Raw genomic sequence first — 24,898 nt, 5'->3', positions numbered from 1 at the left:
GGACGCCTGGGTGCAGCACAGGCCGGCACTTTCTCTGTGTGGGACGCCGCCATGTCGTGAATGATCCTTTAGCTGAGGGGAGGGGTGGCAGATGGGAGCAAGAAAGAATAGAGGAAGATGCTGTGTGTTTGGGGCCAGTGTAGCAGCTGAGCTGCTGCTCCTTCCAGTGTTCCTCTCAGACACAGTCCCTTAGTGCAAGCAGGCTAGCGGCTGCTGATCACTGTGGAGTTCCAGATCTTCTCTTACCATTCATCAGCGGAGGTGGAGTTGCGCCTATGGAGGAAGGTAATGTCTGACTCTGATGTCTAGTTTCTGTGTGAGTGGGACCCGGCCAGCCAGACATCCAACACATGTGAAATGTGGCAGTGAGTAATGACATCATCATGATCCCACAGCCTGCTCTTCTGGTGCCTGCTTGGCCTGCTGATCTGTGTCAGTGTTGGTGTTGGTGTGTTGGTGTTTTGTGTTGGATCTGCCACTGTGTGGGATCGCACAGTTCAGGTGTTCTCTGTGTTCCTACCTGCAAAATATGTAGTGTTTCCATTCTTTGTCTAACCCCTGTATGTGGCTTAAGGTTTTTAAAGTGTTACTAAACTCAGTAAAATCAGTCTGTAGATGCAGTAAAGCATATATACCCACTGTGGAACCCAAGGGGTTAATCCTCTGCATTGCGTAAAAATACAGTTTGATCCTGACTTCTCTGATCCTCCACTCTTTCCAGTGCCCCTCGCTTATCACTTTCTCTGTGTGGTACGCTGCCTACACATCGTGTGGAGTCACTCTGCTCATGCTCAGTTTGGTGTGTATGGCTAGAGAGGTTTTTTTTTTTTCCTTGGGAGAGTGCATGTGATCAGCACAGGCACAGAGCCAATCAACACTGTCCAGACAGAAGTCAGAGTAGAGCAAAATGAAAACTCTTCCTACAACCTAGAACATGTGCTTGGCTGGACACTAATAGAAGTCACAAGACTACTCTAACTGCTGATGAGAAAGGTATGTAGCAGTTTATATTTACTAAAATATTTGCACTTCCATGTTCTGTGTACTGTGGGAGACCAGATATAGTGAATGCAGGGTCCTGGGTTTAGTAACACTTTAAGAGAATAAACACAGGTTGTGCTATGATGGCATTTTTGTGATTCTTATATTTTCATATGAAAATAATTGAACGGAGGTGTGTTGGAGAGTGCTGGAGAGTCCTGCAGGTGGAAACAGAGTGTGAAGAGGAGATCCTTTTATCTAATAAAGTGTGCTGAGACCCATATTTATAATATAGGGTCACACTGCTGTGGAGTTTGTTTTTTTTTTTTCATGGGTTTGGAAGATTGAGTTTATGGACACTATCACAGGAGTGGATCTATACTAAGTTGTATTATATATGGTTATATGTTATGAGCACCATTATATGAAAATATTAAACACTGAGTATAGGCACCACTTACAAATTTAGTTTATCCCATAGACCAGGGGTGGGCAACTGTGGCCCTCCAGCTGTTGGTGAACTACAAGTCCCATCATGCGTCTGCCTTTGGGAGTCATGCTTGTAACTGTCAGTTTTGTAATGCCTTATGGGACTTGTAGTTCTACAACAGCTGGAGGGCCAAGTTGCCCACCCCTGCCATAGACAACAATGCATCTAATTTTAAATCAGTAAAAATACGATGTTTTATACTCCCATGAGCAAGAGGCCTCACACAGCTGTGTGCGGTTCCATAAACAACAATGAATCTACATTTAGTCAAAGATCCTCCTGCGCTATGAGATGGAAGTATAGAACTTATTCCACAGCTGCCAACACTCAAGAACTGATACCAAACAGTGTCAATAAATCATAAAGAATAGTGTAGCACTTCTAAAGAACTGTGTCTAATACACAATCAATATAAATTAATAAAATAAATAAGTGCCAAACTAAGATTCCAAAAGGAAATCTATCACCCACTTAAGAAATACGTGTACCCACATAAAAAAATATGTGACTACTGCTTCACACAAACATATAAATAATGTACCCACATCTATTAAATTCAGTGAAAAAAACTTAATCCAATAAGGGAACTCTTAACAGTGCTCACACAGTGCCAAAAACAGTGTCATGAAAAATTATAAATGTGTCCTCTTTGATGGAAGACACTCTAAACAATGTCCTTTTGTGGAAATGAATAAATACATGCAATGTGCAACAGTGATAATCAAATAAATCCGTGACTGTGCCAAAAACACTCTCCTCCTGTTAACGGCTAGATTGCCTCCTCACCTCCTCCTAATGACCCCAAAGGGGCCAACAGGCTTGCAGGATCACCCTGGATACTTGATTTATAATGGCCAGCAGCTTCCTTCCTTCCCTGGATCTCCTTTGTGGGGCTCCTAGTGCCCCTGATCAGTCAAGGTGGTTCTGAGGGATAATAGCTCACCAATCCAGTGAGCCAAGAAAAAACCTCTAAGTGTAGTACTTTAGTAAGCTTTGTTTATTCCAAGAGTAAAGAGTATCACTCACATTACAAGCAGTTCTTCCCTCCTCACTGATGTGTGGGTATACTGCATGTGAATGGGACTTCCTGGGTGTAGCAAAATGGCGTCGCACGCCGGAAGTACGTCACCTCGCACCGGAACTACGGACTCGCGAACCTACGCGTTACGTCACCGTCTGCACGTGACTTCCTCGGGGTATCGCACTACGAGCGCAGTCCCTCCCTTTATACTGGACCTAATGTTTGGCTTTAATTGCGGCCCGCCCCACATGCATTCAGCAGTGCCAGCGCCATTTTCTTGGAGACATCTCCTATTCAAAGCAGCGGCCATTTTTCTGATGTCCTCCTTTATTTAGCCTGCCGCATATTACAACATCAAATGAATAGGGAGATCTCTAAATCCAAATACAAACCACACTATTGGAGTCATAACCTAAAAAACGAGGAATCCTAAAGCTAATCAATTCTTAAAATAATATTAATAAACCTTTATTAAAAAAAAAAATTTATTATTAAAACTGCCGATGAATCCCTCAATTCTATATATTAAAAAAAAAAATCGGATAAAAACAATAAATAAATAAATAAATACATTGACACCCAATCTAAAACCCGGGGGATGGACCAAAAAAAATAATCATATAATTGATACCAATAAAAAATTATAAAAAAATATACATTTAAAATGAAAACCTACATAAGTAAATAAAAATAGTATTAAAATAGTATTAAAAAATACTATTAGAAAATATATAAAAAGATATATAAAAACTATATATCAAAAAAATAATCCCTACATCATGTAATCTACCCACACATTTACATGATTCAATTTTAAAATAACAATGTACAAACAGAATAATTCCTAATCAATGAGAAATATAATAAAGATATAATGAGAGAATCCATAAAGGCGTCTTCACATCTCCACCAAGTACTAGTTATATTGTTATTAAAATCTTGATACAGATGACCCAAAACATTTTTTTCTGATCGATATTATTGTTCACAATGTTAATCCATAACTACCTCAGTTAAGAACTTGATAAAGTAATGATATACGTAGCCTAAATATTCACTTCTCATAAGCATTAATAAACCAAAGATTATTCTCAATGCAAAAAATAATAAATAAAAATAAAAAAAGCCTCAGTAATCACTGATGAAACAGTTTAAGTCGAACTCGACATTTAACCCTTTGGGGGCTTGCGTATTCATACAATAGATCCACCTGGACTCCGCCTGGCTAAGGGATTTTATTTTATTAGTCCCCCTCCAATGTTTCTTGTATTTCTCAATCCCCCAAAATTTAATTTTACTGGGGTCCTTATTATGGTATAAAGCAAAATGTCTTGAGACACTGTGTTTTGGGAACCCTTTATTAATATTTTGGACATGCTCCCTGAGCCTTTGCCAAAGTGGCCTCTTTGTCCTTCCTATGTATTGGAGCCCACATTCACACTCCAAACAATATACGACTCCCTCAGTTTTGCAAGATATGAAGTCATTAATCTGATATTCGTGGCCAGTGACAGTAGCGATAAAACTTTTCCGTCTTTTATTTGATCGTTTTGTAGCTAAACACGTGAAACAATTTCTACATGGAAAAAATCCCTTCTCATTCAGGAAAGTGATATGATTTTTTGTGGGAGGATCTAGTACATTTTTGACCACCTTTGTCCTAATCGTAGGGGCTCTTCTATAAATAAATCTAGGGGAGACAGGTAATGATTTCCCTATAACCGGTTCCAACTTAGGGACATCCCAATGTTTTTTAAATATAGTTTCTATCTTTTTGAAATGTACATTAAAGTCTAAAATACACAAACTGCACAAACTGCGGTTATTTTAGACTTTAATGTACATTTCAAAAAGATAGAAACTATATATAAAAAACATTGGGATATCCTTAAGTTGGATCCGGTTATAGGGAAATCATTACCTGACTCCCCTAGATTTATTTATAGAAGAGCCCCTACGATTAGGACAAAGGTGGTCAAAAATGTACTAGATCCTCCCACAAAAAATCATATCACTTTCCTGAATGAGAAGGGATTTTTTCCATGTAGAAATTGTTTCACGTGTTTAGCTACAAAACAATCAAATAAAAGACGGAAAAGTTTTATCGCTACTGTCACTGGCCATGAATATCAGATTAATGACTTCATATCTTGCAAAACTGAGGGAGTCGTATATTGTTTGGAGTGTGAATGTGGGCTCCAATACATAAGAAGGACAAAGAGGCCACTTTGGCAAAGGCTCAGGGAGCATGTCCAAAATATTAATAAAGGGTTCCCAAAACACAGTGTCTCAAGACATTTTGCTTTGTACCATAATAAGGACCCCAGTAAAATTAAATTTTGGGGGATTGAGAAATACAAGAAACATTGGAGGGGGACTAATAAAATAAAATCCCTTAGCCAGGCGGAGTCCAGGTGGATCTATTGTATGAATACGCAAGCCCCCAAAGGGTTAAATGTCGAGTTCGACTTAAACTGTTTCATCAGTGATTACTGAGGCTTTTTTTATTTTTATTTATTATTTTTTGCATTGAGAATAAGCTTTGGTTTATTAATGCTTATGAGAAGCGAATATTTAGGCTACGTATATCATTACTTTATCAAGTTCTTAACTGAGGTAGTTATGGATTAACATTGTGAACAATAATATCGATCAGAAAAAAATGTTTTGGGTCATCTGTATCAAGATTTTAATAACAATATAACTAGTACTTGGTGGAGATGTGAAGACGCCTTTATGGATTCTCTCATTATATCTTTATTATATTTCTCATTGATTAGGAATTATTCTGTTTGTACTTTGTTATTTTAAAATTGAATCATGTAAATGTGTGGGTAGATTATATGATGTAGGGATTATTTTTTTGATATATAGTTTTTATATATCTTTTTATATATTTTCTAATAATATTTTTTAATACTATTTTAATACTATTTTTATTTACTTATGTAGGTTTTCATTTTAAATATATATTTTTTTATAATTTTTTATTGGTATCAATTATATGATTATTTTTTTTGGTCCATCCCCCGGGTTTTAGATTGGGTGTCAATGTATTTATTTATTTATTTATTGTTTTTATCCGATTTTTTTTTTAATATATAGAATGGAGGGATTCATCGGCAGTTTTAATAATAAAATTTTTTTTTTAATAAAGGTTTATTAATATTAATTTAAGAATTGATTAGCTTTAGGATTCCTCGTTTTTTAGGTTATGACTCCAATAGTGTGGTTTTTATTTGTATTTAGAGATCTCCCTATTCATTTGATGTTGTAATATGCGGCAGGCTAAATAAAGGAGGACATCAGAAAAATGGCCGCTGCTTTGAATGGGAGATGTCTCCAAGAAAATGGCGCGGGCACTGCTGAATGCATGTGGGGCGGGCCGCAATTAAAGCCAAACATTAGGTCCAGTATAAAGCGAGGGACTACGCTCGTAGTGCGATACCCCAAGGAAGTCACGAGCAGACGGTGACGTAACGCGTAGGTTCGCGAGTCCGTAGTTCCGGTGCGAGGTGACGCACTTCCGGCGTGCAACGCCATTTTGCTACACCCAGGAAGTCCCATTCACATGCAGTATACCCACACATCAGTGAGGAGGGAAGAACTGCTTGTAATGTGAGTGATACTCTTTACTCTTGGAATAAACGAAGCTTACTAAAGTACTACACTTAGAGGTTTTTTCTTGGCTCACTGGATTGGTGAGCTATTATCCCTCAGAACCACCTTGACTGATCAAGGGCACTAGGAGCCCCACAAAGGAGATCCAGGGAAGGAAGGAAGCTGCTGGCCATTATAAATCAAGTATCCAGGGTGATCCTGCAAGCCTGTTGGCCCCTTTGGGGTCATTAGGAGGAGGTGAGGAGGCAATCTAGCCGTTAACAGGAGGAGAGTGTTTTTGGCACAGTCACGGATTTATTTGATTATCACTGTTGCACATTGCATGTATTTATTCATTTCCACAAAAGGACATTGTTAAGAGTGTCTTCCATCAAAGAGGACACATTTATAATTTTTCATGACACTGTTTTTGGCACTGTGTGAGCACTGTTAAGAGTTCCCTTATTGGATTAAGTTTTTTTCACTGAATTTAATAGATGTGGGTACATTATTTATATGTTTGTGTGAAGCAGTAGTCACATATTTTTTTATGTGGGTACACGTATTTCTTAAGTGGGTGATAGATTTCCTTTTGGAATCTTAGTTTGGCACTTATTTATTTTATTAATTTATATTGATTGTGTATTAGACACAGTTCTTTAGAAGCACTACACTATTCTTTATGATTTAATGAATCTACATTCAGATCCATAAAAAAAGTGTGCAAGAGGCCTAAGAGTTTAACAGTTTCGTGAACTTCAAATGTTTAACATAAAGAAAATGTCTCCTACAGTTGCTTTGTCCAGTTTAGCATTGGGAATTTCATCACTGAACACACTCTTGATTTTCCTAAATTCCGAGTCTGGCACAAGCTCACCGAGCTCGTAGAGAAGCAACCTATAAAACAAACAAAAAACACAGGTCACTACCAGAGATTGGACTGTCCTGTGAGAATATATGCTATGCAGAGATTGGTACACTGTAAAGCTCAATTAGATCTTCACCTTAAAGTGATTGTAAAGGCTATAATTTTTAAAATTAAAATAAAAATACGCTATACCTGCTCCCTCAACTCCTCTTCTGGAGTCCCTTGCTAGCGCTGTTTTCTCCTTTCCTGCAGGTGCCCCCTTAGCAAGCCGAGTACTGCGGGGGGGCAATCATGCGGGCCCGCTCCCAAGTCAGACTGTGTGCGTCCATAGGCACACACAGAACAGCTCAACCACGCCCTTTCTCCCTCTTCACATGATTTGACTGGGGGCCTATGGGTCCTGCTGCTCTCAGAGTCTCCTATGAGATCAGGAGAGAGGAGAGCAGTGTTGCCGGCAGTTGCGCTGGATTGAGAGAGGAGCTAAGTAAGTGTTTAGGGATTGGGTAGTGTCGTTTTTTTTTTACCTTAATGCATAGAATGTATTAGGGTAAATAACTTTTTGACTTTAGAACCACTTTAAAGCAGTAGTAGAGTCTCTTTAAAAGAAATAGTCCCCCTGCAGGTTATTGTCATAAGGTTCTAGTATTCACAACATACTTGCAAATTATGACAGACTTACCTGTAAAACGGATCCCTCCTGCGGAACGCTTACAGCCCTAACAGGGCTTCCACTTTCAGGTGTCCGTTTATGACACAGAGAATAGCTGTGATTCAGAGGATCGCAGCTATTCTCTGGTCATTCACAGTTTATGACACTCAGGAGATCAGAGGAGAACATGTTCAGCCCTTCACTGGAGATCTGTGTTCTCTCTCCAGATTCTCCAGCCCAGAGCTGGAGAATCGGTGGGACCGCAAACTAAGCAGCGATAATTTACCTCTGTTTAGTAAACTGATCTTTTACTGTAATCTCACGAGATTATAGTAAAATCAGCCGTTTTCCAGCATTTGTAGACCGTTCTCCAGTGTTTGGAGACCGTTCTCCCTTTGTTCTGAGAACTGCTTCATAAAAGGCATTCACAGGAGAACTGTGTTCTCTGAGAATGCCGGAGAACTGAGCAGCGATCTATTACCGCTGATTCATAAACAGACACCTAAATCCGCTAAATACAGGAGCATGAAAACAAAAAGTTGTGCAAAGACCTACAAAGTTCCTTTGCTTCAGAAAGCAGCCACAGCTTGAGCAGAAAAGACATGCTGTAGAGGAGGACTGTTGCCTCCTGTGTGTGACACATTACAATCTGATTGTCAAAAGATAAGACAGGATAGGAAATCAGGCACCACATTCGGAAGTACTAGAACATTTGCCACAGACAAATACTTAGGGCCGGTTCACACTATAGAAACGCAATCCAGATGAGTTCCGGATACGTTTCTACTTGTGCGTTTTTATGCATTTTTGATGTGTTACTGTGCATTTTTGACACTTTCAAGTGCATTTTTTATGCATTCCAGTTCATTTTCCCCCTCTCTTTTTCTTCAATTTAAATAGGGACATGTGCTTTCCAGTGCGGTTTGGTGCTTTCCAGTGCGTTTTTGATGAGTTTACCGCGTTCCATACATTTTTCTGCAGAAAAAATGCAGCATGTTCTACTTTTTTTTCTGAAACGCACTGGAACTGCAAGCACTGATGTGAACTATGACATTGACAACCATATAACTTATTTCCTGTGCATTTTGGATGCAGAACAAAAAAAAGCAGTGTGAATTGGCCCTTAAAGTGGGACTTTTAAGGTGCCATTGACTCAAAATGGAATTTAATTAAAGTATACTTTATTCTAACATTTATCTTGAGTTAAAATACATACATATAGAAAAGTAGCGCTATCCCCACAGGAGTCGCTTGGTTGATTGGGTTCTCTGTTCTACCTCAGCCTCAGCCCCTCTGACACACCTGATTGAATTAAAAGTGCTGCAAGCACTGAGGCTAGGTGCAGGTGGTGCCGCTGCGGTTCTGCACAAAAATCCGTGCAGCCTCACCACCCACACAGAAGAATGCGGACCCGCGAACGGGTGCCATTAATTCTAATGGCACGCCGCCCACTGGAAATCGCAACCGTACTGGGAGCCGAGGTTCCTGTGCGGGCTGGACTTCTTCCCTGCGTGTCCTGGGGCTCGGAAGTCCATTCAAATGAATGGGCTCTCGTGTCTGCGCAAAACGCGGCCGGCAGGAACGCACATATGTGAGCCAGGGCTGAGAGAGCATGAGTATAAATACCTTTAACTTGGCTGTGGATTAGTACAAGGACATAGACACAAAACCTTTTAATGGGCAACGAACTCAACGTATTGGCATGGTTTAGAGTAAATGGTGGTATAAACACAAATGGAAAGAGAAAGGGTAGATTCAGGCACAGTCTGCTAGACAGTCTAATCACTATGCCGTGGTAACTTAGAATAGAGTTTTGTACCACTGTACTGACATCAACTCATTAGTCAACAATAAACAATAACTGCAGTATGGATAAGAATAACTGGTTTAGACCCCTTTCAATGGGCGGTCTGCCTGCTTCATCAGTTAAGTCACATTTTTTCAAAGAAAAAACAGGATTCAGTTTACATCAATTTTTCATCAGTTTACATCCATTTTTGATCAGCTTACCATCAGGTATTCATCAATTTTTACATTCACTAGCTAGAGTCAATAACCACTTGAGTCCTAGAGCCATTTTTAAATGTTTTTAATTTTTTTGTTAGCATAATTAAAAAATAATTTTAGGCATGGAGATTACTTAAACCCCCCCCCCCCCCAAAACAAAAAACTTTATATGTTTTCTGAAAGCAGACACCCTAGTGAATACATTTGTGACAGTTCCAATTTTTTTATGTCACATATTAGCACAACAGTTTATGAAATGTACAATTTCAGGAAAAAATACACTAAAGTTAATTTTAGGGCAAACAAGCACAATTAATGAATGATAAAGTTGCACTGAGTAAATAGATATCCAACATGTCAATCATTAAAATTGTGCATGTCCGTGAAACAGTGAAAAAAAAATGCATGCGTTTTTGTATGTATGCGTGCGTTTGTAGGGGAGGCTCTTTCACTTGCTGCCTCTGAATTTCATTGTCAGCTCTGAATGTAATTGCCGACTCCAGAGATGAGTCATTAGTTGTTAGGACGCCGGCAGGTGTCGGCTTCTAACAACCAATGCAAAAATGGATGCAAAAATGGACCGTTTGTCTGTTTACATCTGTTTGGGTCCGTTTCTGTTTTTTAAGCGAACGAAAATAGAGGTATGATCCATTTCAAAAAAGGATCTTAACGGAAGCCGAAGTGGATGATCATATGTTTGTTTATAGCAATACACTGATGTCCGTTTTTTTCAACCAATGGATAAATAATGGACCAAAGGTCTGCACATGTGAGGGGTGCCCTAATATATGCAATAGGCAAAGGCCTCTGTGGAATAGCTATGGGAGAGGCAGTCCTTAGTCCTATCTATTCAGTTGGCTAGTGTTGGAGTCCAGTTTTCCTGATGGTGCACCTGAGTACAGCCCCAGTGAAACCTTCAGGCAAGTAAGGCTACTAGATAGCTGTATAGTAGTTCCTAAAAGTGCAACAGTAGCTCATCAGTCCCAGCAATATTGCAGATAAGGGTTCTTTAGTGGACAGTAATAGGGATTCCGTGCAATTGGTCAGTAGCTCTTCTGTTCAATGGGTTTTGTGATAAGCTTCATAATGAAGATAGCACTACTTATACGTTATGCAAATTTGTCATAAATGAAAGCAAAATAAGCTCAAAGATACATAAGTATATGCACATTACAGTTCCGTGACAGCGCACAATATTTATATCACACTCACATGTTGTGCTACTCAGAGGGTCACAACCCAAGGATAGCCAGCCCCAAGGCCCAGAATGGAGCTGGTGGTGGCCCTCAGGGGGATATATTGTGCTCAGTCATGATGTGTATGTATATGTATCTTTGAGCCTATTTTGCTTTTCTTGTATGACAGATCTTTCTGATGAAGCTCATTGTCAATGTATTGAAGAGAAGAACTACTAACCAATTGCACTGAATACCTATTATTGTTCATTAAAGAATACCTATCTGTTAACATTTTATAAAATGCTTAACAGCAACAATATGTTGTGGAATGACTAAAAGACGTGTTGGTGGCTACAACCACTTTAGCCTTCCTATACAGTAAGTATGTTTATTACAATCAGATTTTACCATGTATTTTAGATCTAGCAACAACGATACAGTATATTACAAGTCTGACTGGAAGCAAATAAAAAGGGTTGTTTAGGCAGGCCCTCACATTACATAGTTTTGTAAATGTAAAATGGGTTAGTCAGAAATTGCACAATTACATTGTAATGTTGTATAGCCAGTGTAAAAGTATTTGTGGGCTGTCTAGCCTGTATCAGCACTGCATTACTAATACATAAATGCTCAGTCTGTAGATTTCAAAATTCTGCTCTTGTGCTTGCCATGGTAATTGGGTGGTGGGAGCAGTGGTATCGCTTTGGCAGGCAATATGAAGCCATTTGTCAGTCAGCAAGACTTTCATGCCCCATTCACACCTGAGCATTTTGTAGCCTGAAGCTCCAAAACACTCAGCATCCAAAATCCGAGGTATTTGAAAAGTGACTATTCACATATGTGTGCTCAGGTGTCTGCGTTAAAAATGGCTGTGTGTATACTGGGTACTGCAGCAACCGTCGGCTGGAACTGAACAGAATCAGCAAAGGAGAATGTCATCAGCACACTGAGGATCACCAATTTGGGTCCAAAAGTTTTAATGAACGATTACATAGTTATAGCACGGCAACGTTTCGGAGTCTCGCAGGACCCCTTCATCTAGACTTCAATGGGGCACCTATAAATGCTTAAAGCAATCATTTTCTATGTTTTTTTCAGGTGTATTTCAGGTATTTTCTAGCCTGTAAAAACTGTTCTCATCCCCTAGTTTTCTCCATTGGCTAAAACAAAAACACCAGAATCTTGAGTACAAATGTAAAACACTCAAAATATGCTCTAAAATGCTCAATTATAAACACCTGAATATCACTCTGCTTGGAAAATCAGCACAAATATCCTTGTAAAAAGTCATTTATACATGTCATTGTTTATTCAATTGCTTACCTGAATGGAGTAACTTTTGCCATTTTTAGAATTCTTAGTTTTTTCTCCATTTCTTCTTTACTAGTTTTAAAATTTTTTTTAAGAAGGTCGAATCGCTTCAAATAGTACAGCAGCTCTGCTAAAAGATCCATTTTTTCTTGATCGGTATAACCAAGCTTCTTTAGTGTTGTGATAAGGTCACTCAATTCTGAAGCTCCTCGTGGAGCAAAGTCCTTGCACAAGAAGTTCACATCTCTACTTTCTTCAGAGCTCAAGTCACTGATAATGCTAAATAACTGGGAAATCCGATTATCCATAGTGCTTAAATTCATTTGAGAGTTTCACATTATTTTTTTTACCTAAATAAAGGAACAGTTAGAATTAGATAATGGTAGAAATAGAAAACCACATATCCCTGAACCCAAATGAATGTTTACATTTACATATTACAAGTCACAGTGGTGTTGGCGGACAATGTCGGACAGGGGACGTCCACTAGGGGATATAACTGAGAGGGCCTACAATAGGATAAGGATAGGATAGAAAACCTTGTGTAAAATGGGTCATGGCAAAGACTGGGTGTGTCTCAAAGCAGAAGTGCTATTGGGGTGGGCTGGCTCTTCCAATAACATCAAGAATGCAGAGCATACTTACACTTTATGCTACACTTAGGGCTCGTTCACACTTGACTTTATTTCTAACTGTTTCCAAACGCCCCTATAGCGTTTGACAGGCGTTAGACAGGCATTTGGGAAGCGTTTTTAACTCTCCTATATGCACGGTTTTGAGGCGGTTGATAGGCATTTGCCAAGCGTTAAAACCGCACCACAAACTTCTATAATGAAGTTAAATGGTATTAACGCTCCGCAACCGCGTCGCAAATGCCTATCAGGCATTTGAGGAGCAGCACCATAAACTTGAATGGGAGGCTTCAACTCCTCCTGACTTGACATGAGGCATCAGTTTTGCTGCGACGCAACTGGATGCGAAACTAACGCTTCACTGTGAACAGCACTGTGTGCTGCCATGTGCAGAATTTTCATAGATATTTGAGAAGCGTTAAAAACGCTTCCCAAATGCCTGTCTGACGCCTGCTGACAAAGCTAGTGTGAACATAGCCTTACTTTTTAGTGTGTCCTTCTCCAGCAATATGACATCTGCACTTGACCTTTATACTCTTCTGCTAGCAATCGCATTCTACTCAGTCAAAAGCTTCCTGTACGACTAAGCTGAAATGTGTTAGAGGCTAGAGGAGCAGTCAATACACCAAAAAGATGAATAAACTTTCATGCAAGGCTTTTATACTAGAGAGTAACTTCTTTTTCTTGGTATGACTGCTCCTGTAATAAATAGCCAGCAGGCAAAACATCCTGGTAACCTCCTTGCCCCAACCTTTGATTAGAGAGGGCACGATCATCAGTGTACTGTACATGAGCATTGTGAGCACCTGGTTGGCTTCTAATGCTACTTCTATCTTTCCTAGTCTAGGTGCTGCTGCTGCACCGGGATTACAAGAAGCTGATACCAAGTCAAAAACAGTTATTAATTAAACTGCATTTAAAATACTATTAAAGACCTACGATAGCCAGCTGAGGGGGTAATTGAACAAGAGAGGTTCCTAGATTAGCAATCTGGAACAGGACCTTCTTTTGTACTACAGACAAAGTCCGAATCAGTTGTGGGTTGGGCCCGTTGCCTGTGCATGTGAAGGTACCTCTTCTTGTGTGTGCTCATCAATGCCTGGGACCAGGCGAGGCCATGCTCATGTGAGAGCCAACATTAAAACAGTAGTAAAGTTTTGGTATTAAACAAAACATGGCTCCCCTGCAGGTTTAAATAATAATATACTAGTATGCACTACGTACTAGTACATTATGACATACCTACCTAAAAAACAGAACCCTCCAGTGCAGTGCTGTCATGTTCCTCTGGCGCTTTCCATCTTTGCCCTGTCTTCCTTCTGGGTTTCCTATCTTTTGGCCACTTGAATGGCTGGGCCAAGGTGACTTCACTCCTGCACATGCACATGGGAGTCACATCGCCACGGTATGCAGAGTGCGCCTGTAGATGTGGTCAGAGCTGCTCATGTTAAGGCAGAATCCCGGCTTAGAGGTGAGCCGTACACCGTGTGCAGCCATATGACTTACAGAGTCTCTCTGTAAAACATGTCGTCCCGTGTCACTACACACCTCACCTTACAAGCACTTCATTTAGGAGGGACCAGCGATCCACCACTCCAGGGTAAACCTGCCACCTCACTCCCAGTAAAAGAATGTGCACTAGCATGGACCTCATACATGCACTCTTTAACTTCTTCTCTCTCCTGTACCATGTGGCAAGGTATCTAACTTATCCATATCACGGGTTCTTCCCCAGCTTCAGCTCAGAGGGGACCGACTGCTAGAGAAGGAGACAGAACACCGACCCCTTTCAAAGGACTTGTCATTTCCACCAGGTACTGCTGCTGACTTGCTGCTTTATCTTCCCATCAGTTCATGGTTACCCATAGCAACTACACTCCTCCATCTTTCCTGCCAAGTTAATACTTTGTGTGGACTTCCTCTTCTATCCTGTGCGTGCTTCAACAGGCCCTGTTTTTATGCCATGTATCACCATGCACCCTTTTAGAGTAATTTCAGACCAAACTCAAGGCTAATTTAAGGAACTTTACCGATAACGTCTGCAAGGTTACAGGATAAAGTGCAAAACTCAGCCCTCTAACTAACTACTTTGTGGCTGCCCGGGCATAGCTGTCCAGGTGTGAGTCCATAAAATGTAGTATTTGTTGCTGGTGGTTCCCTAGGTGGACATACGCTGGTTTCAGGGCCTACATCTTGCTTCTGCAGACCTCATGTGGTCCTCCCCAGAACTCCTTGCTGTCTCAGATCCATCCTTTCCCCTATTTATATGTCACACAGGGAGGAAGACAGGCCAATAAAAGCCATGGAAACCGGAAGAGCAAACATTAACCCTTTCCCACATCTGGGCAGCACAAATACCCCTAACTTACACAGCCTAATTGGTAGGCACCTTCTTACACACTATCCAATCACCCCTCAACTCAAAGTTCCATTTGGTCTCCACCATGATGGTAGCTCCTATTGGATTCTGCTTAACCCCCATCAGTGGACACACAATTTCTTGCTAGGAGGTATGGTCTTTTCATGGAGAGGTAGGAGCAAGGCCAACCCCCCATGACTTTTTTTACTGACAAAAGATGGAAAGTTTATTCACATGCACATTTTTATGACAAAAATAACAGATATGACAGAAACTTCTATTATAAACTAAGGCAGTCTGTATTTAAACAGTATAAACTATATGTAAACATTTACAATATTTACAATACTCATAACAAGTAATCTGCATTGGTGGTGAATAATGGACATGGCCAGAATCTGCCCTTTTTTTTCTTTTGGATCCCCATTAGGGAGATTCACTCTCTCTATTTGTCCTGTTTACCATTATCATTGAAAGTGAAAGTAAAAGAAAATCCCAATTTTTCAGTTGTCACCAGAAAAGTAACAGAGGTGATATCTGCCAATGGGGACACAGATGGCAACAAATTAAAAAAAACAGACAGGGGTTAAAACCCTCTCTTACTCTATCCAAAATGAAAAAAATGTTGCCTATAGTTCTACTTTAAGGCAAATAGATTATGCAACTTGCAAGTTTCTCCAGAGCTTAGTACATGAGGTAAAGCTTCACTTTACATCACATACAAGGAAAAAAACAGCATTTTTACTTGAGCGTGATTGGATGATGGAAGTCAGCAGAGCTCCCTTCATTTACTAAGTTCTGGAGCAATCTCACTTGCAAAGTGCTCAGGCTATGTGCCTTTAGTAAATCAACTTCATTCATTTAGTAAATCCACCCCATTATATGTAGTAAAATATACTTATGTTCCCCTGTCATTTCTCCCCATTTTTAGAGACCTTTTTGTGAATATACAAACATATACACCATTTGCTGCATAAAAAAACCCTACCAATCAATCCAAACATAATACAATGTATATCTACACGTGAAAGTCAAAAAATTAGAATATCGTGCAAAAAGTTCATTTATTTCAGTAATGCAACTTAAAAGGTGAAACTAATATATGAGATATACTCATTACATGCAAAGCAAGATAGTTCAAGATGTGATTTGTCATAATTATGATGATTATGGCTTACAGCTCATGAAAACCCCAAATCCACAATCTCAGAAAATTAGAATATTGTGAAAAGGTGCAATATTCTAGGCTCAAAGTGTCCCACTCTAATCAGCTAATTAAGCCATAACCCCTGCAAAGGGTTCCTGAGCCTTTAAATGGTCTCTCAGTCTGGTTCAGTAGGAATCACAATCATGGGAAAGACTGCTGACCTGACAGTTGTGCAGAAAACCATCATTGACACCCTCCATAAGGAGGGAAAGCCTCAAAAGGTAATTGCAAAAGAAGTTGGATGTTCCCAAAGTGCTGTATCAAAGCACATTAATAGACAGTTATGTGGAAGGGAAAAGTGTGAAAGAAAAAGGTGCACAAGCAGCATGGATGACCGCAGCCTGGAGAAGATTGTCAGGAAAAGGCCATTCAAAAGTGTTGGGGACTTTCACAAGGAGTGGACTGAGGCTGGAGTCAGTGCATCAAGAGCCACCACACACAGACGGATCCTGGACATGGGATTCAAAAGTCGTATTCCTCTTGTCAAGCCGCTCCTGAACAACAAACAACATCAGAAGTGTCTTACCTGGGCTAAAGAAAAACAGACCTGGTCTGTTGCTCAGTGGTTCAAAGTCCTCTTTTCTGATGATAGCAACTTTTGCATCTCATTAAGAAACCAAGGACCCAGAGTATGGAGGAAGAATGGAGAGGCACATGCTGCAAGATGCTTGAAGTCCAGTGTGAAGTTTCCACAGTCTGTGTTGGTCCACTGTGCTTCATTAAGTCCAGGGTCAATGCAGCCGTCTACCAGGAGATTTTGGAGCACTTCATGCTTCCTTCAGCAGACGAGCTTTATGGGGATGCTGACTTCATTTTACAGCAGGACTTGGCACCTGCCCACACTGCCAAAAGCACCAAAACCTGGTTCAATGACTGTGGGATTACTGTGCTTGATTGGCCAGCAAACTCGCCTGACCTGAACCTCATAGAGAATCTATGGGGCATTGCCAAGAGAAAGATGAGAGACCTGAGACTGAACAATCCAGAAGAGCTGAAGGCCGCTATTGAAGCATCCTGGTCTTCCATAACACCTCAGCAGTGCCACAGGCTGATAGCTTCCATGCCACACCTCATTGAGGCAGTAATTGCTGCAAAAGGGGCCCAAACCAAGTACTGAGTACATATGCATGCTTATACTTTTCAGAGGTCTGATATTGTTCTATGTACAATCCTTGTTTTATTGATTGCATGTAATATTCTAATTTTCTGAGATTGTGGATTTGGGGTTTTCATGAGCTGTAAGCCATAATCATCACAATTATGACAAATCACGGCTTGAACTATCTTGCTTTGCATGTAATGAGTCTATCTCATATATTAGTTTCACCTTTTAAGTTGCATTACTGAAATAAATGAACGTTTGCACGATATTCTGATTTTTCGAGTTTTACCTGTATATCACTATGGTCTAATCCTTTGTTATATGTAGTGGGGATACTTTACTTTTTCACAATTACTTTTACAGATATCTACCCACTGACAAGTTTCCACTGATATTATTGATCTTTTTAGCTATCTATAAGGGGGTAATTAATCCCAGTGACCATCACACTAATGTAGCATGCAGGGCTGTAGATATTTTTTTATTCTGGGGGGGTTCAGCTCGCTACTGAGCTGCATTTTTACCCCCCCACCACATTCTCCCCCTTGAGCTCTAAAGGCAGCTGACAGGGGCAACAGCTATAAATAGTCAAATTATGGCCAGGTGGGCCATCACCATTCCAGGAGGATGTCATATGATGTCCTCCTGGAAAGGTCCACGCTGCGGCGAGATCTGTTACCCGCTGTGTTCACCAGACACTCCAGATGACCGATCAATGTACCAGCAACTGCTCATACCATGTGATCGCTGTGACCAATCACAGCAGATCACATGACAGTTATACACAATGGATAGCATTCATTCATGCCATCCATTGTGTACTATCGTGTTGATCTCTGTGATTGGTCACAGCAATCATATGGTACAGACAGAGCCAGTCACAACTAGCCACAATAGTAAACGTTGAATCAATCAATTTCATTCAGTAAAAATGGTTGCTTATAACAGTGAAATTCACTGGTATAAGCAATCATAATGTGTATAAAAAAAAATCTTGATCACTTTCCCAGAGTAGTACAATGTTATTATGGTAACATTATATTGTTAAAAAAAATTGTAAAAAAAAATAAATTGAAAATTAATTAATTTATTTTTTACATGCTGTCACTAGTCAGAAATCCTGATCACCGCCACACCAGTTATGTGATCACACTCTACTGCACTGGTGACAGTATATAAAAAACAAATTGTAAAATAAACAATTTAAAAAAAAATGTCTTAATTTTTCAAAAATTTGTGACAAATTACAACTTCAAAAAACTTGCAATGCCTCCTGCTAATTATCTCAGACTGTCTACTTTCCAAAAAGAGGCCATTGGGGGGTATTTGTCCTGTCCTGACATTTGGGAGATTTGTCCTGTCCTGACATTTGGGGGATATTAGCACTGTCTGACATTTGGGGGGATTTATACCATCCTGACATTTGGGGGGTATTTGTACTGTACTGACATATGGGGGATATTTGCACCATCCTGACATCTGGGGATATTTTCACCATCCTGACATCTGGGGGGTATTTGCACCATCCTGACATCTGGGGGGTATTTGTACTGTGCTTACATTTGGGGGTATTTCTGCTGTCCTGACATTTGGGGGGATTTGTACTGTCCTGACATTTGGGGGGTATTTCTACTCTCCTGACATTTGGGGGTATTTCTACTGTCCTAACATGTGGGGGGGGAAATTTGTCCTGTCCTGACATTTGGGGGATATTTGCACTGTCCTGACATTTGGGGGTATTTCTACCATCTTGACATTTAGGGGGGATTTGTACCGCCCTGGCATTTAGGGGAGAATTTGTACTGTGCTGACATTTGGGTGGGATTTGTACTTTCCTGACATTTGGGGGGTATTTGTACCTTCCTGACATTTGGGGGACATTTTGTACTGTCCTGACATTTGGGGGTATTTCTACCGTCTTGACACCTAGGGGGGGATTTGTACTGTCCTGACATTTAGAGGGGATTTGTACTGTCCTGACATTTAGGAGGGATCTATACCGACCTAACATTTGGGGGGATTTGTACCATCCTGACATTTGGGGGGTATTTGTACTGACCTGATATTTGGGGGACATTTGTACCGTCCTGACATTTGGGGGGGATTTGTACTAACCTGACATTTGGGGGACATTTGTACCGTCCTGACATTTGCGAGGATATTTGTACTGACCTGACATTTGGGGGGGATCTGTACCGTCCTGACATTGGGGGGGGGGGGGGGATTTGTATTGTCCTGACATTGGATGTGAAATGGAGTGAAACTAGGGGATTCTTGTCTGTATAGGGATACAAAAAGGGGCGAGGATTTGTAAACTCTAACTTTTACGTAAACCAATTAATTTACGCATATTGGGATTTTTTTTTAGCAAAGACATGTCGCAGAATACATTTTGGCCTAAATTTATGACGAAATTTGATTTTTAAATTTTTATTCTGGACATGTTTTATAGCAAAAAGTCCAAAATATTGTTTTTTTCTCAAAATTTCTTTTATAGCGCAAAAAATAAAAACCGCACAGGCGATCAAATACCACCAAAAGAAAGCTCAATTAGTGGGGAAAAAAGGACATAAATTTGAGTGCAGCATTGCATGACCGCACAATTGTCAGTTAAAGTAACGCAGCGCCACAACGCAAACCGTTTCTGTAACCGCTTCCTGACCGCCCTATAGCAGAAATACTGCTACAGGGTGGCACGAGTGCGCAAAATCATGTATACATGTATCATGTATGCAGTTTTCACGCCCCTCCCAGATAGCGTCAGATTGCCTGTCAGTACACCAGTAATCACATTTAACCCCTTGATTACCAGGGACAGGCTCATACACAATAAACCTCTATTGCTAGTATAGTGTTTGAACGGATCAATATCTTTGATCAGATCAGCACTATACCAGCATTCACATTAGTATAGTGTCCCCAAAAATGCAACGTTAGTGGGATCAGCCCTGGCACCTTCTAGCACCTGCGTTTAGCCCCTACACTTACCCCCCCTTCTCCCCCAGCAAGTGCAGTGTCAGTAGGTCACTGCCATTTGATACATTGCACACAAAACCACAGTGTTCGCAGAATCAGGCCTGATCTTTGTTAGAACTTGCCAGTAAATTTTGTAACAAAGTGCCAGTACTAGTGCTTCTCTACCTTTTGGTGAACTGGCGAGCACCAGCGGCCTAGTGCATCCTGGTCTTTCACATACCAGCACTGCAGTATCACTTGGTGATGTGGCGAGTCCCATAAGTGCAGTGCAAGCTGGTGCGGTGGCGAGCACAAGTATTGTCCCGCAGCCACCAAGAATTCATACACAGGCCGTAGACCCCCTAGTATCCTTCCGGATGTGCTTGCAAATCCTGATTGGCAGCCTACAAATTCTTCAGCATCCGTACTTCCCCCATTTACTACCCAGCCCGGAATTCAGGTGGAAACAGCAAATTTGACTCCCCTTGATTTTTTGGAGCTGTTTTTCACAGAAGATCTTTATGCATTGATTGTGGATCAAGGCAATTTATATGCACAACAATTTATCCCCGCTAACCCAAATTAAAACCTTGCCAGACCATTCGCATGGAAACCCATTACAGTTTCCGAATTTACATTTTTTTTGGGCCTAACCCTCAACATGGGCACTACTAAAAAAAATGAATTGCGGTTGCATTGGTCCACAGACCCGATTCATCATATGCTTGTGTTCTCTGCTGCCATGGCCAGGCATAGATATGAGAGTATAATGTGTTTTATGCATTTCAACTACAACACACTCTGTCGTCCTCGGGTAACCCTAAATTTGACAGGTTTCACATTGTTCGGCCCCTCGTAAATCACCTTAACCAAATATTTGGGGTCAAAATGTATAAGACCTGTGAGAGGGCAGCAGGCTATACATATAAGTTTCGGATTTACGAGGGAAAAGATAGTCACGTGGAGCCCCCCCGGATGCCCAGACTGCATGGGGAGCAGTGGCAAAATAGTTTGGTACTTGGTGCCATCCTTTTTCCATATGGGGTACCAGTTATATGTGGACAATTTTTATTCAAGCGTGCCACTATTTAGACATTTGTACAATCTTGGAATTGGCACATGTGGCACTGGGTGACCTAATGTGTGCCCACCATTAGAAGTGGGTGGATGCAGGGCGGTATATTCTAATGGTGGGCATACCACACACTTTTTCTGGCAGAGATTTCTTCTCTTTTTTTTCATTCAGCCCACGAACTGCATACAAAAAAAAAAGAACATAGCATATATACCCAACAAGGACAAGCGACGTACTGGTACATCACTGGACTTTGAATGGTTATACCAGGATGATACCTACAGCTGCAGGCATCATCCTGGTATTTACATAAAAGCCGGCAATTGGCTTTCATGTAAAAGCAATCCTAGTGGCTAATTAGCTGCAGGATTGCTTTTACAAGCAGCGGGAGATGATGCCCCCCCTTCCCCGCTGCCTTTCAAGGCCTGCTCGGGCAGTCCCGTGCCATCAGGGGAACCTGAGAATGTAGCCGTTGTTTCTGCCAGCTGACCATAGAGGTGATTGGAGACCAGAATAGTGCCAATCATCTCTATAGTCTAAGAAATCGGAAGCTACGAGCATTTCATCACTTCAGTTTCGCAGGATATAAACAGCGCCATTTGTAAATTTGGAAAGCATCTGATCACACCGATCTTGGTTTGATTAGATAATGTAAGGGTAGAGGAGATAGCTAGAGCCTGATAGACCCCAGATTTCTCAAAAAAGAATATATGACAATGCCCATTGAAGTTATAGGAGATATTTGCATTCCCTGTAATAGCACTAGAAGTGATAAAAAAAATGAAAGGGACAGTGTAAAAATAATTTAAAAAATCAAAATAACTTAAAAAAAAAAGCACCCTCGCCCCCCCGCGTGCGCACACACCGTTGACCCTGTGCTGATATGTAAAGAGCGGTTGCACCATGCATGTGAGGTATCGCCGTGAACGTTAGATCAAGGGCAGTAATTCTAGCACTAGGCCTCCTCTGTAAATCTAAAATGGTAGTTTGTAAAGGCTTTTAAAACGTTGCCTATGGATATTAAAAACATATGCAGTTTGTTGCCATTGCACGGGGCATGCACAGTTTTAAAGCATGTTATGTTTGTTATCTATTTACTCGGCATACCATCATCTTTTACATTTTACCAAATAATTGGCCAATATATTGTGTTTTTGTGCATTAAAAGTAAAAAAAGTGTTTTTTTTTTAAAAAAATCGCTGCGCGAGTACTATGTGACATAAAACATTGCAGCACCAACCATTTTATTCAATAGGGTGTTTGCTTTAAAAAAATATATAATGTTTGGGGGTTTAAATTAATTTCCTAGCAAAAAATACAGATTTTTTTTCATGTGAACAAAAAGTGTCAGAAAAGGCTTGGTCTTCAGGTGGTTAGAAGAGTGAGTGATGTGTGGCTTAAACGTCTAATGCTGGGCATAATATGCCCCACCCCCCAAAACGACCCCTTTTTGGAAAGTAGACACCCCCCCAAAAAGATAACAATTTCATATGGGTACAATATTGCATGACCATGGAATTGTCATTCAAAGTGCGACAGCGTTTAAAGCTGAAAATCGGCCTGGGCAGGAAGGGGGTATAAGTGCCCGGTAGGCAAGTGGTTAATCTCTTTTGGCTCGGTATGTGCAGGGTATTTCTGAATTAGTTTTGACTGTGTCTTGGAGAAAATTGCTGCAAGCAGCAGACTCCTTCCTAACTAAAAGTGTGCAACCCGGTAGAGGGAGATAAAAGAATCTGCTGACATGATGAGTCAGGCCCATTTACACCAGATGCGGTGGTGCTATTTCCAGCACAGCCTTGTTGCATAATAGAAAAGTAGGCAACACTTTTTTTTCAGTGAAGCAGGCTGCGATGTGAACCACGACAGCAATGTATAGAATTCAAATGTCGCTTGTGATATTTCAATAAAGTTCTGTGAAAAAAGTAAACATTGCAATGTGAACACCCACGGCCATGTATTCATGATGTAGGCATGATATCGGGATCGTGCAGCATTCAACACCATGTCAAAACGTGACAGAAACTGTGAAAAACTGTGAGAGAATACAGAGACAAATTGCATTACTCAATCAATCTCTTCCCCTGCTTGGATCATAGATGTGAGGGTCTTGTACATTTTGTTGTCCATTAATTACATTTTGGATTCCTTTCTAGCTTGCGTGTGTGCCACCTGATGAGTTACTTATTTTGCAAACCATGAAAGAAGTAATTTGCAGAGAAAGGGTTTGACTCCTCCAGAATAAGGCCACAGGTACTGGATAACAGGGGCAGACTAACAACTCATGGGGCCCCTGGGCAATAGGGAACCATGGGGCCCCTGTGTCCTTGCCCAAACTCAAAAAAGCCTATGAAAAAGGTACCAGGGGCATCTCATGGGGCCCCCCACTGACCCCGGGCGCCCTCGGGCAGTGCCCGAGTTTCCAAATGGTCAGTCCGCCCCTGCTGGATAATGAAATGCCCACTAAGGGTTCATGTACACTGCAGCTGATAAACTCACGTTTAGGAGATTTTCTGCGTTTTTTTCAGCAGCCCCTGAACTCTCCCTAATGTCTTCCTATGTGTCCATATACACATCGTCATTTACAGTCATTTACAGGCAGTTGAGTTTACAGTCGTTTTTTTGAACGCACCAAACTTGCTTTCAGGAGTAGATTTTATCAGCATTTCAAACGCTTGTAAATGCATGTAAATGTGAATAACCGCGTTTATAAGCATTTGCATTTAGAAGCTTTTTTTAACTGTTCCATATCCAAATGCTTTCCAGAGCCTTTTTTCAGAAATGCATGCAAAGTGTTTTCCATGTATTTAACTGGACCTAGTACAGCAGCGCAGTCAGTTCCAGGTTTTGCGTGAAGGAAAAAATGGTAGAACGCTCCGCATTATGCTCATGATGGGATCCATAGTGAATACAAACAGAAAAGATAGGTAATCTCAACACATACTGCTCTCTCTGCTTCTGCTCTCTCTATTTCTCTCAAAATGTCTGAAATAGTTAATTTTGTACTGTTTTTCAGTGCACTCTGGGCATTTAGGAAGGTCTCCTGAGGTTATTTTAAAAAAAGCTTCTAAACGCAAATGCTCATAAACGCAGTATGCAAACGCAGCTGAACAGATGTTTTTTTAACCTACGTTTTCCAGCAGTCAGTTTCCATCATTCAGAAGTGTTTTGCAAACGTCCCGTGTTCATGGAGCCTTATTAGTCGGCCCCTATGACAGTTCAGTTGAGTAGGGGACTTGAGCAGTGCTGCCGGTAAAGTCCATTCCCTGAGTTCTTAAAAGGATTGGAGTGGAGGTAAGAGAGCCTGCGTACTGTTCTCATGTGTAATAAGACTTTGAAGAGCTACATATACCAAAGCCTTTTAGTCCGATTAACATTATCTTTTATAGAAGACATTATCTCATTTACATTTACCTTACCTAAGCATATCTTGCTCAGGAGGACCTTACCCTCCTGTTCTGGGAAA

General features: G+C 40.7%; 1 protein-coding gene across 1 annotated transcript in view; it reads right to left on the bottom strand.

The window, feature by feature from the left end:
• The window catches only part of LOC149473738 (caspase-8-like), a 124,235-nt gene that overhangs the window by 90,404 nt on the left and 8,933 nt on the right, over positions 1–24,898 (bottom strand). Inside the window, exons 2-3 of the mRNA XM_089670360.1 lie at positions 12,118–12,455; positions 6,884–6,989 (exon numbers count right to left, since the gene is read on the bottom strand). Coding sequence (XP_089526486.1) covers positions 6,884–6,989; positions 12,118–12,428 — 417 coding nt within the window. The 5' untranslated portion in view covers positions 12,429–12,455. The remainder of the gene's footprint in view (positions 1–6,883; positions 6,990–12,117; positions 12,456–24,898) is intronic.

Source organism: Staurois parvus, unplaced genomic scaffold, assembly GCF_062004578.1.
Source record: "Staurois parvus isolate SC_StPar_1 unplaced genomic scaffold, SC_StPar_1.0 ptg000011l, whole genome shotgun sequence".
NCBI classification, from domain to species: Eukaryota; Metazoa; Chordata; class Amphibia; order Anura; family Ranidae; genus Staurois; species Staurois parvus.
Note: the sequence above shows the minus strand (reverse complement) of the source record. Positions and strands in the feature narration are given on the sequence as shown.